The sequence below is a fragment of the Bison bison genome, unplaced genomic scaffold (genome assembly GCF_000754665.1).
Source record: "Bison bison bison isolate TAMUID 2011002044 unplaced genomic scaffold, Bison_UMD1.0 scf7180017864465, whole genome shotgun sequence".
Taxonomy (NCBI): domain Eukaryota; kingdom Metazoa; phylum Chordata; class Mammalia; order Artiodactyla; family Bovidae; genus Bison; species Bison bison.
The window spans coordinates 3,327,908-3,341,621 of NW_011495026.1; the positions used below are offsets into that span (position 1 = coordinate 3,327,908).

Sequence of the window (13,714 nt, forward strand, 5' to 3'; positions counted from 1 at the left end):
TCAGTCATGTCTGACTCTTTGCGACCCCATGGACTGCAGCACACCAGGCTTCCCTGTCCATCACTAACTCCTGAAACTTGCTCAAACTCATGTCCATTGAGTCAGTGATGCCATCCAACCATATCGTCCTCTGTCATCCCCTTCTCCTGCCTTCAGTCTTTCCCGGCATCAGGGTCTTTTTCAGCTCTTCACATCAAGGTCTGAGTCAGCTTTTCACGTCAAGTGGCCAAAGTATTGGAGCTTCAGCTTCAGCATCAGTCCTTCCAGTGAATATTCAGGGTTGATTTCCTTTAGGATGGACTGGTTTGATCTCCTTGCTGTCCAAGGGACAGAGTCTTCTCCAACATCACAGTCAAAAGCATTAACTGGGAGAGTGGGACCATAAAGAAGGCTGATGCCAAAGAACTGATGCTTTTGAACTGTGTTGTTGGCCATGCCATTTGCAAATATTCTCTGCCATGCAGTAGGTTGCTTTCATTTAGGGTTTCCTTTGCTGTGCAAAAGTGTTTAAGTTTAATTAGGTCCCATTTGTTTATGTTTGGTTTATTTCCTTTGCTTTAGGAGACAGATTCAAAAACATACTGACAGATTTCTTTTCATAGGTGGTAACAATTTCACCAAAAAAAAAATATTTACCAGATATCTACCAAAAAATAATAAATGTATGTTAAATTGTGTTTAGCAATTATAAAGTGGTTGATACAATATTGTATGATTTCCTGAGTCAAAATAAGCATGGTATTTTAAAGCATGGTGTTTGAAAGGTACTTACTTACTTTGAGTATCTGGGACTATTTGAGGCAAAGATATGCCCACCAGCATTTCATATGAAAAAGAGAAACAATTCAAAGTGTAAAGCTGAAGCAGAGCCAAAATGAGCAAGAAAAGGAGGAAAGACTACACGGAGGAGGGAAAACACCAGAGAAAAGATCTGCTTTGTGAAGAAAGTGTCTCACATGGTTCTAATCCAGAAATCAGAATCATCAGCCAGATTAACAGGTAAAATAACCATACTTAACCCATAATTAATAAATGTCGTATTTAAGACTCAGACTATATAAGCCAAGTAGTAGTGAGAATATCGGGATACATCAGTGATACGTTAGGAAGGATAGTATACTTTTTTCTTTTACCTTTGCTATTTAATTTGGCATTACTTGACTTATTTATGAAAGCTAACTAGATTATATACTTTATGTCACAAAAATACTGATTTGCATAGCGTCAATCTAAGTTTTTAAAACAGTTCTAATTGCAGAGTCACTGTCAAGAAACAGTGTGATTTTAGGTGATTCTCTTTAACTTTCCAAGTAATGTGTCAGGACATAGAGAAAATTATCCTTTGCATTCCTGATAGAGTGTTGTTTTTTTGATCATATATGCATATACTTTTTATCTGTAAATGTGTGCACGTGTGTGTCCTACAAATGTATAGGACACTAAAGTAATCCCATTCTTCCTAGAAGGTAGGGACTAACTGACCACAAGCCAAATATATCATGTTGTGTTCATAGTCATTCAACCAGAACATTAACATAGTATTTTAAACCAAGATAATTAGCTTTTCTTTATAGAAATTCATTGAAGTTCACATATAAAATTCTTAGTGTACTCAAAAACACACAAACTAGGCTATGTGAATGCTCTCTTTATTCTGAGGCAGCAGGGTCCTGGGGCTGGAGACTGGAGACGCTTGGTTCTACCCCCTACCGACCTTGAGCACGCTGCTTAATCCCTGTCCGTCATGCTGTGAGCTTTAAATAAAGTAACACGCATAAAATGCCCAGCAGTGCTTCTGTCGTTTGATAAGCCGTGGGTAACCATCTGCAGGAGTCTGGAGGTTCTCTGATGACTTCGTGGCATGACAGAGTCAGTTATTATTGTGGAAGTTATCACTATGGAGATGGCAAGGCTGAAGCTAACTGGGAGGAGCAAGACTTGAATCAAGGAAACCAGATAGAGGCTGCTGCAATAATCCAGGCAAGAAATGCCATTGAACTATACGGCAACAGATAGTGGGAAAGAAGAAGCAAGAAACACTAAAGAGATACTGTATAATATGTATACCGAGATCACCATTTGGCTCCAGGAGTTGGAGAGATACACGTAGGTTCCAGGCCTGGATGGCATTCTGTTAAGGCAGGGTATAGTAAAAGGATGAGTTCCTGAATCTCAAGCACCTGCACACGTCAAAGAGGAAGTGCCCGACAAGCAGTGCACTAGAACTCAGGAAAGGCTGGACTGCGGCGATGCCACTCGGCAGCCCAGGGACGGTCAGTGTCAAGGAAGCAGATGACACACTTGATTTTACCCTTTTTCAGTCAAAGGTCTGGCCTGCCCCAGACCAGGGTTCATCATCAGACGCAGCTCTGAACATTGGAGGGAAATCACACTGAAGATTTCGACCTGGAAGTTCATTGCCAAGTTTGCTGCAGATGGCGAATGTCTCAGTTAGCTGTTGTTTGCTAAGTGATCTGGGTAAAACCACGAACACGGTCCCTGACGCCACGTTTCCCATCACGTGTTGCACAACTGCCAGCAGAGACCCTTCCTTTGGCTCTGGGGGACTTAATTTCCCTTGGGAACTATTGTGGTTATTCAACTTGAAGACCTTGTAGGAAGAATCAGTTATTTCTCTCTGGGGTCTTACTCAGAGCAAGCAACATGGAAGTAAATAGTCACTAAGGAGGAACAAGGAGAAATAAACAAGCTTTTAGCCGAATTGATGAACACCAATTCATGTTATTAAAAGAGAAAACACCAGTGGCCAGTTTTACAAAAGTTGAAACTAGGAATGGTACCACCACCCTGCTGTGGCTCCTGTTCATCGCAATATATGAGAGTTAATCTCTGTGTAACCCGCACCTCTTTTGCTGTTCCCAGCACAGAGGTGCATTGTATTACATGCTGATGCCTCCATGTAGAGGTTGAGTAAAGACTTTCCGGCAGGGAGAACACCGGACTAGAAAACCAGAACTGGGGTTGGCCCAGTTCTGCCAGTGCCTAATTAATGCTGTGATCTTCTTTGTAAAGCATGGAGGTATCTCTTTTTGCCCTAATATTGTGGAATTCTGTGATCAAAATGATGCATTTAATGAAACCATTCTTTGAAAAATAATTTTTAATAGTCTCCCTGTCTTTCAGGAGTAACATGTATTTTTTTGCCTCAGAAGACTTACCAGTCAACATTATGTTGGAGAAATAAGTTTCTTAATCATAAACATGACAGCCAAACATTTACTAACTGCCTACTGCTTGCTTTCTATGAGATGCTCCATGAGCTTTCTTCAAATACCAGAGCAAACCCAAGACGATGGAAGGATGTCACTCTTCTTTCTACAGAAGGGAAAACTGAGGCTTATAATTACTAGGTGACTTGGCAAAGGTCACATGGCTGGTAAACTACAGTTTAGCCTTTAAACCCAGGTCTCTCCAACCTGACTAAGTTGCTTCAACTGGTTGTTTTCAGATCCAACCTTGTATTCTGGAAAGAAGTCCGGCGAGGGGACACCAAGATCAGGCCATGATTTGTCGGGGTCTCACCATCAAAGCTGAACCAGAAAGCAGCTCAGTGAACCCGTGCTCATCCAGTCTTGTCTTGTACCCAGCAGTCTTCCTGCCAGTGAGACAGCGACACGCGCCATCACATGGGACAGTGTGTACATGTGTATCTAAATATTCAGCAAAACTAGATTTCAAATGACGCTTTAAAATGTATTGCAAAATGTACAGCATTTATTCACATACAGACAAAAAGGCACAAATTCTACTAAATAGTTCAACAAAAAAATACAGCTGTCCTCAACTAGTTTTATAAATACTTTCAAAAAGGGGGTAGAAATAAATACAGGATTGGGCCGTGTAATATAAAATAGTCATCTCTACATATACTTTTGTTTTTAATTCTGATTTTTAACTCTTCATGCACCTTTTTTTTTTAACCCAATTTTAGCTGAATGGACACCAAGCTAGGCACATAGTGAAAAATCCTCTGTACAAGGTTACAAATGTAATGACAAGTTTGTCCATTTCAAAATAATTAAGATTTGTACACAACACATATAACCCTTCATTTAGATTTTGTGTTTATAACCTAACAAATGACATTCCAGGCAACTTTACAAAAGTTTAACTAGCCTACATTTTTGACATAATACATTGATCATAATCAAAGATATTTCTTGGTCAGGATGCACACGGAAAGATAAAGCTTTAAAAAAAGAAGAAAAGAAGAGCAAATGGTTCCATACTCAGAGTGCAAGTGGGCAGGTTGGGTTAGTTGCCGCTCATAACCTCATACAGAGTTCCCAGCAGGACGCGAAACTGACTTACAGAGCTGTCATTACACTGTCAGAGAAACTGTACCATTTGCATTTCAAAGCAGGAATAAAAGGTGTGGGCTTTTTTGTGTTTGTGTGTTTTGTTTTTGTGTGGGGTTTTTTATTTTTGTTTTGTTTTCTTTTTGGTTCAGCATAACTTGGAACGTTTGAAAGCTTTTCAACCTAAATGTGGGGAAAAAACAGGTAAGGCATTATTTTTGCACAAAACTAGCATTCCTAATAGTGCAAATGAATCTGGTACCTCTTATAAACGGTGAGAGGTCATAGACTTACTAGAATTTAGATTTTCTTTCTATGGCTTGACAGATTATCCCTCTATATACTCTACTCTCACCCAGAGCTGTTGCTGTAGTCAAAAAAGAACTGTAAAGAGTCCACCTTCTTCTGTATCCAGCAAAAGGTTTCTTGCTCTTATGCAAAGAAAAAAAAAAAAAAGATCTGATTTTTAAATTATGCTGAGTTAATGTACAACTTGGATTCATAAGAAACTTCTAATATCTGTAGCAACAGTTTATCTGGACAACATTCTTTGAAAAATGAGCCCCATAGCTCAAAAATAGTCAGTCTAAAAACCTGGGTCATTCTTTCCCCTCCCCTGAATCAGTTACTAAAATGTATTTGAAAAGTTAAGACTTGGTTTGAAAATGTCATACATACAATGGGGATGTATCAGATCTACTATTTGATCATCTGATAAAACTTGCATAGCAAGATGGAATTCAATAAGCCTTTTTTCCTTGTTGACAGTCATCTGGAAGACTTGAAAGGTAACTACTACAGAACTCAAAGCATTACTCATTAAGTATCAGAATGTCCCTGCCACATGGAAATAAATGTATAAATGAATCAGGAATCTGAGTACTGGTATTAACAAACTAAGGGATAATTTAGGGGAAGTTGGGCTTGTTCCAAGTGCCCATAATTCTAAATCTCACTGCTACTTAAATTTTCCTTAAGTTTGATTCACAACTACATTGAATTCCAAAGAAAATTAACAGGACCTTAACACTATCCACTGTCTTAATACAAAACGCACTGCAGTGAGTGCAAAAACAGAACATTGTACTCAAATTTAATGCTAAATTTATTGCTGATAACTTACTAGTTATTGCCATTTGCAATCAGAAAGTCCAAGTTACGAATTAGAGCTTAGAACTCTGACTCCAGAAAACCTGTTACACTTCAATCTCTTTCCTGTATAAACTTGGTCAAGGGTTAAGAGGTTATCGCAACTTATTGCCTTTCTATTATTTTTAAAATATAACCTATTTTGGGTTTTTTTTCCATTTTCCTTTTTTTCTCCCAAGGAACCCATTCGTGTTGGAAGGCCGGACTCCCCAGCGTACGCACTAGTGCTCCTCTCTGGAAACACGAGTCACCAGAGTCTGGAAGTCATTGCTTAAACTTGAACAGCCATTGCGTTGTTGGAAGCCAGGTGGCCAGGTATTGCCAAAGGCCAGCGGAATCCCAAGCTAGCCCAGAAGGCAATGGGTAGGGAAGAGAAATGTTGAGAGGACTGGTAAGGACGGGACCTCAACTGTCCTTTCTCATGGATGGAGCCCTGTGACACGTCGCTCTCCGCCTGCCCTCTATCCAGAACACAGTCGAGAGCTGCCGGCAGCAGGACCTGGCTGCTTCCATTCACCCTAAATCTCCAAGCTCAGGCAGCTCTACCCTGTCCCTTCAGATCTTCCGGTAATGGCCTTTTAAAAACTTTTCTCTTCCCTTATCTGCTTTATTTACACATGAATTCCCTAGAATTACTGAAGCTTCAGAGCTACTGCCTGTATACTACAATGCAACAAAACAGTCCGTGGGCCAAAGTATAAATATGATTTCAAGATCACCACAGTCCTAGAAAATAAGTTTTATGGGCTACTAAATGATACGTGAGGGTTTCCTCAAGAACCATCTCTGATTCCATATATGCAGGTAACTAAGAGTTTGTGCTTTGGGAAGGATACAGAGGGCAGTAAGCACTCATGAGGCTTAGTTCAGCCTAGCCCTCTTGAGAAACTTACTTCATCCATTCTTATTGTAGTGTTAATTCAGCCTCTAGTCTTAGCAGTGTCTTATGGTTACAATCTACTCTTGTGTTTCCTCAACAAGTTGCAAATAACACACTTCTCACAACAATGATTTATAAATGACTGAAAAAAAATTCCAATCAGAATTGCAAGTAAATGTATTTGTGTAGCTCAGGAGTGATGGGTTTCCGCTCGTTCCCCTGTGTCAGAGCTCTCGCCTCCTGCACCATCGTGCCCGTTTCATCAAGAGGCCAGAATGCTTCTCCTGATGATGTCTGTCCTCCTGCTGATAGAGCTGCTGGCGTGGATGCACTTCTTCTCGGAGGCCTCGCTCTCCGAGTCACTCATCTCTACGTCAGGGACATACCCGTCATTCTCGTTGTCAGCTTTCAGTTTGCTTTTTGCCCTCTCCTTGGCTGGAACTCGGCCTAGGCCCAGGTAGGAGTAGTCTGAGTGCTGGTGGCAGGCCGCCTCTGGGGCCTCTCCCTGCTGCTGCCGTTCCCCCTTCTTTGGAATCCGGAATCCTCCCCAGTTCTTCACTGGGCTGGCCGGTGTCGTAGGCACTTTGACTGCAGACTGGTTATAGTTCACTCTGATCAGGGAGCCGTTGCACTTGGGCACCACCTCCTTCCTCGTGCCCGGCGCCGACTGCCCCGCGCCAGGGGAGGCGGCAGCTCTGGCATGGTCCACGTGCCTCTGGGACACGTCTGTGGACCTCAGAGGCTTGTGACTCTGTTTCAAAGGTCTGTCCTTTACGTCCCCCTTGCTGAGGTCACACTGAAAACGATGGTCTCTCCTGTTCCCGTGGTCTGGCATCACCACACCGTTTTTCTGTTGTGCTGATACGAGCCGTGCTTCTGCAAACGTCTTTTCAAAACTCAGAAAGCTCTCTGGGCCCACCGTCCCCTCCCTTCTGCCCCCCAGGTCTGGCTGTTTTAGCTGGGTTTTGCCTTCGCTCCCAGGGCTGTTCTGCAATGGATCTCGCTTGTGGGGCTTTTTCAGCGAGTGAACCAAGGAAGTACCCATTTGCTTCCTGAAGAACGCAGAATGCCACTTCAAGTCCTCTATCTTGGGAGCATCAGGGCCCACAGAAGGACTGTTAAACAGAAGCATGTTTTCCAGTGAGGAGGAGGAGCAAGAGGAAGAAGGCACACCTGTGAACATAAAACCACAAAAAAAGAAATTGCAGCAGAAGCAAATCCAGAAGAATAAAATTTTAGACCCCTTAGCATGGCCCACTAATGCAGACTTCCCACCCAACAGTACAACATACAATCACCCAGTTTGTAAAAATTTGGTTTTTATAGTAAAGATACTACCTGCCTTGAGAATCTGCATGCTCTAGATGCTCTTTTCTAAAACAGCTTAAGTTCACATAATTTTTTTCATGAAACTGCCTTTTCAAGGAATACACTTGCCTTCAAACAAAATAACTGATCTGATTCTCGTATGTGATTTACTGCAGAATCTTTCCGTGGTCAAGTAAGCATTGCCTCCACCACCCCCCCCCGGTCTCAGCACCTGCCTGGCCCGCCACCTGGGAGCAGCACACCCACAGGGGCAGGGAGTGGAGCTGTTACGCTGCTTTCTGCAAATTATCTATCCCACCCAGGGCTCGAGTGAGGATAAATACACATACATTGTGAAATGAATAAAGGAAGGTGTTTAAAAATCATTCTTGACACAGAGTACATATGTTTACTCATTATATGTACAACACACTTGTGAAATTAAACTGATTATCATCTAAACAAGGATAAGTTAAATTGGTGTTTTTCAAGCACTTTTTATGCAAATCACATTAAGAACTAAGTTGCACAATCATAACCCAGTAAAAGTGCACTTTTCATGCAACCATATTAGCCTTCATCACCTGACGTGCACTCCGACATTTTCTGTTGTTTCACATATTTTAATGCTGGTGCTGACCTGCTAAAATGCATCTCACAACCTGGTAACAAACTGTTATCCTCGGTTTGAAAAATACTGGGTAAATCCATAACATACTAGAGTTCATCAGAAGGACCATGTCCTTGCAGAAGCCTCCAGAGCCTCAAAACAGTTGTCATGTTCTCTGAGCCATGAGCCACCAGGAAATGAGGTTTCGTCCAGAGTAGCACAGGAGCCCATGTGAACCTACTGCTGGGCAGGAATGGACACCACGTGTAGACAGAATGAGCTAGCGACTCTAAACGGAGAATCACCACAACCACAGGGGAGGGGGTTTCCAATCTGCTGTTTCAGAAATGCCCGCTTTCTCAGTAACCAAACTTAGGGTCAACCTTCACACCACATTTCTATTTCTTTTACTCAGTCACCCGCTGTGGGAAAATAAAAAGGTAAGAGGTACTGTCCTCTGATTTCCATCGTGACTCGGGATCCAGGCCTCTGAGGAGCCTCGGCTTCATGACTCCCACAAGCACTGTCCCCACTGAGGACACTCACCCAAGCAGAACGGCCCTGCCCATCCTAGAATCACGGACAGCATCAACATGGACCTTAGGGACACATTCAAGTCACGGCCATCTGCTCTGCCTCATCTGGAATCCTCTGTCTTAAAAGGTAGATCAGGTGAGGCACAAGTAAGAACACAACTGAAAGTCTAAAACTGGAAAAAGGAAAAAGGCATCCTAAGGGGCTCCCACTTCACTCCCTGGGGCATGGCTTCCAACCAGTCAACCTGGCACGTACTGGGGGTAGGAGGACCCCGCACCCCATTCCTGTTGTGGAACAGCAGGGGGACTTGGGAACACAGGCCCACATCACAGCTGTTACACAGAACACTGCGTAACCTTCAGAGGCTCAACCACTTACCAAAGAAACACTGCCATGAAACACAAACAAACAACAAAAATGCCCTACGATATCTGTAAGAAATGACTCAAGGAGAATCAGATGAAAGTATTCTTTACAGCTTCCTTTCACAACTTATTTTCGAAGGCAAACTCACTCATCAGTGATCACTCATGACATAAGGACCTAGCAAGTCAGAGAAAGCCCTCCAGGGGCAGAACTCCGTGGGCACAGCTGCACTGGCGATCCCGGGCCTCTGCTGCTGGAGGAGAGTGCTCCACGCCAGCCAGGTGGACACGAAGGGAGAGCCCCCTCTTTTATTTGCATTCAAGTAGGAATAATGAAGAGACATAAGTTCACTTTGATGAATCAGACTGCTGGTACTGGGTTGGCCAAAAAGTTCTTTTGGGTTTTTCTGTACCATCTTATGAAAAAAAAATACAAACTTTTTGGCCAACCCAATATTTACGATACTGTACCTGAAAAAATTTATTTCAAAAATTTTACAACTGAACTCACAAGTCTAGCTATTGATATAACCTTGACAGATTTGGGGAATATTTACTCTTGCAAAGGAAATTATCTAGGATGATATTATTAAATAAGTTAATGGCATCAAAACAAGGATATCTTTTAAAACTTGCCAAGCTTTTTCTCCTCTTTGTTCAGCTGACCAGTTACTTCTGGTCACATATATCCAGATGGTTTTGTCAACATAATAGGTTATTATTTCTTTGTTCAGTCCATGTTTCATAGTATATGTAAAGAGCCACAAAAGCAGAAGGTTAGAGTAAGCCCGTTGACTGTGCACAAGGAAAGTCGTGCAAAGACAAGCAGACACCCGCTCCCAAGACCTACCTACTAGCGGGTAGGTCTCTACACACTCGGCACTCTTCCTCCTCCTCTGAAATCCTTATAACACCTGCCTTCTGGGGCTTGTGAGCACAGAACGTTAGCCCTTCAAGGCCTTCAGAGGCCAAAATGCTGGACCAAAACTCTTACAGATGGACAGACTTTAGAGAGGTCCAACAACCTGTCCCACTATGCACTTGATCTCAAAGTCACTTAAGTGCTCTCCAAAGGGAAGGAAGTCCATCCCTTAGTTTTTTTCTTTGCCAGAGAAATGCAAAAATAGGCAGCACTAAATACTTTGTGCTGAATCTCAAAAATATTCAAAATTTCAATTACACCGAAAGAATCCACTGTAAATATTATCTAAACGTGGATATGTGCATTGAGTACCCAATCTTAGATATATTTACCATATGTTACAGGTAGACCCAAAGGCTAGATAACCAATACATCTTTTTAGGTATCCCCGAGACTCTGTACATTTATCAAGTGCTTTACAATACATAAGTTGCTTTTTGAGTCTCACTACTTCCCAGGAGGGAGCTGGAGATCTCATCCCAACATTATGTGTGAGGAAATGGAAGAGACTCAGAAAACTTTAGACTCACTTGTGCTGGGCATATAAGTAGGGAATACAGGATTTAACCCATATGAGGCTGAAGCCGTGGCCCCGTCCCCTAGACCACAGTGCCTCAAATGCCTGAGATTTCCCTCAACAGCAAAAGCCTTCCCTTTGATTCTTCTAGAGTAAAAAAGAAAATTGAAAAGACACTAGCATGTTTTTCCCCCTGCAGAGTGTTAAGGCTAACAAACCCCTGCCCTGCTGTTTGACCTACCAGGGCTTAATGCATACCTGAAACTCTTTCTTGCTCCAAAAGCTTAGTGTAAAGATTGAATATCTGTTCCTGGACTTTGCACACAGATCGTTTAATCTTTTCCCTGCGGGTCACCATGTAAGTGAGGTTCCGAACCTGGAACGTAGAGAATAAAGATTCTAAGTAAGCAATATACATTATAACAGTACTTTTTTTTTTTTTTTTAACCTGAGGGGGAAAAAATGTATCCCACTAGGTCCTTGACTGACTTTTGAAATCAAAATATAAACGTTTTATGGAATCTGACCTCCCTTTGTGATGCTAAGTACCACCAGAGAAAGGGCTTGTAGGAGGGAGCCATGCCCCCAACACCAAACCAGGCCAACGGCCTGGCCGTCGGCTCATCCCAGCAGAGAGATGCCCAATGGTGTGCAAGGCCAGGCATACCAGCTCTTGCCAAAGGACTCGGCTTATCCTCCCATGAATTCTATTGTCAGAAGCTTTAGAGCAGTTCAGAAGCCACCTTGGTTGCACTTTATTAAGCATCTTCTGAAGATGCAACTAGGCAAGCACAGGGTCAAGGGCCATTAGAGGAAAGAGCCCCCCAAAAAAGCGTTCCTGCATGGGGCCCACGAGAACGCCAAGTGGTCACCAAGAATCCAAGTGAAGTTCCATCAACTGGACACTGAGCTCTCTCAAATACCTTGGAGTTTACAAGTAGCTAATTTGTTCCTACAGAGCAAACACCTAGGGCGGGTCCTTGCTTTGCCTCAGATTTGCTACATCAGCATCTTAAGGCCAGCTCTCTGCATCACTGACACTGCCTGCTTCCTGATCCATCTGTCAGTAACAGAGAGCCCAGCGCTACGAGCTCCACTTGGCATCTGATGCGCAACCACTGGGGGCTGCACGCATATCCTCATTAACCTACACTAGCTAATCAACACGAATTTGTTCCCCGCTTTCAAAGCCACCTGTGGTCAGTCAATAGAGTCAAAATTTAATGACTTAGTCAATAAACTCCCTTAAATCTCTTCAGTCCTAACACTTATTGGTAAACCCAATCAGTCTGCATGGGCCTGGAAACACAAATGTCAAACGCAACACACCAGATGCACAATTAAACCTGTCTTCAAGATGTGAACAATACCTTCCCAGAAAGCTCAGTGGCAAGACTGAGAAGTGTCTCGGTATCCCGATCAGCTCCTACACCAAAGGCACAACTATACTCTCCCACCACTTGGGCAGTCCCATCCCGTCACCTTCTCAAAGGTCACTCATCTTTCAGCAGCAAGTGGCAACAAGACACACATGACCCTGAATTTTGGCTTATGTTCGGACACCGCCCCTAAAGAAGCCTAGCAGCAATTCCATCTGCTCTTCCCCAGCGGTGTTAAAGACAGCCTCCTTTGCGAAAGGACACAAGGTCAGCTGGCTTTCACGTTTGCATTTTACACATCATAAATGGTGTAATTTCCAGGCCAACAGCAGGAACACCAAGTCAGGCTTCTTTTGTTCCCAAATGATTCACTGTTTAGGAATTTTCTGACACTTGTTAATAAAAATAATTGCGAAGAAAATCAGCCTTCCTATCTCAGAGTAAATAGTTTCAGTGTCATTCACCCTGGTTAAAACACATTCTGACAGCCTCACCCTCTCCCCGCCAGGCCAGTAAGTAGGTGTTCTTTTTTAAGAATTCTGATCAGTTTGGGGATGGAGGTAGCCAGTGTGTGAGATTTTCTTTACAAATATTCCACCCAAAGGAGATTAAGAGTAGAAGCTCAAAAAGAGGAAGGAGTCAAACCTAGATCCTTATTACAGACTCATTAATTACTGAAAAACAAATGGAGAGTGATTTTTACATTAAGGCAGGGGACCCAACTTGTGGAGCTAGGAAAGGTAAATTCTCTGACAGGAGTGGACAAGGTTACTCTCTATTTAAGTCAGATGTACAACAGAGATACATCTCTTTCCTTAAAATGGTCAAGGAAATAGAAAAGACAGAGAACTTGAACTTCGGCGTCTGCAACCACTTCTCCCAGGAAAGATGTCCACCCTGGCTGCTAAGTGGGAAAACCACACTTCCATTCCCCATGATCTGAGAAGAGACATCTAACTATGACCCCAGGGTTTTCTATTGGAAAAATCAGCCTCTGAATAACCTAGACCTGGGTGGCCACAGAATAGTTGAGTGCCCTAAACCTCACCTCCCTTATGCACAAAACACCCCGTGAAGGGCAACTTCCATCAGCAGCCCCCGTATATCCAACTGAACTGAGGCTCTGTCAAGACACACCCTGCCTGGCCTTTCTGTGCCCTGCTAGACCTGACTTCCTTCCCCTCCATCTTCTCCCAATCGCCAGCGAGGTGGCACCCAAAACCAGATCTACCATACCGTGTCAAACCCAAGACACAAAGCCAAGGTTCCCAAACATGAAAGGGCCCTAAAATACAGAATGCTGGCCTCCACACCCAGAATTTCCACAGTCAGAGGTGGGGTCCGAAGGTCAGCAGGTCACATTGCTGCAGGCTGAGGGCCACGCTCTGAGAACCACTGCCCTCGGGAACCCAACAATGATCTCAAGTTTTCTTGAATCCCAAACACTGCTTGCAACACTAGAACTTAACTTGCCTTTTATGCTCCCGGACAACTGCAGCCGCTATCAGAATGTCAAGTGACCATCCCACCGAAAGTTGGGCAGAACGGCCCCCCAGGACCTGCTGTTTTCGATGCCCCAGTGCAGAGGTGGCATATCCTTATCTGAGAAAGTACCCCTTTTGCTGCTGAATTCATGTTTAGTGCTTCCTTCAGAAGACAATGTCTGGGGGAAGAGCGATCCCACCAGTGAAGTGGCAGCCTTGGCAACTTGGCATGGCAACCCCCCCA

General features: G+C 43.3%; 1 protein-coding gene and 1 long non-coding RNA gene across 5 annotated transcripts in view; one reads left to right on the forward strand and one right to left on the reverse strand.

Moving 5' to 3' along the window:
- Nucleotides 1-416: 416 nt before the first annotated feature.
- Nucleotides 417-4,828, forward strand: LOC105003209. The gene is made up of 2 exons (XR_827084.1): nt 417-999; nt 3,470-4,828. It is a non-coding gene; the product is annotated as an uncharacterized LOC105003209 (long non-coding RNA).
- Nucleotides 3,107-13,714, reverse strand: part of JADE1 (jade family PHD finger 1) — a 57,147-nt gene continuing 46,539 nt past the window's right edge. For all 4 annotated transcript variants that reach the window (XM_010860235.1, XM_010860236.1, XM_010860237.1 and 1 more), the window contains exons 10-11: nt 10,866-10,983; nt 3,107-7,521 (exon numbers count right to left, since the gene is read on the reverse strand). In XM_010860235.1, coding sequence (XP_010858537.1) covers nt 6,611-7,521; nt 10,866-10,983 — 1,029 coding nt within the window. In that variant the 3' untranslated portion in view covers nt 3,107-6,610. The remainder of the gene's footprint in view (nt 7,522-10,865; nt 10,984-13,714) is intronic.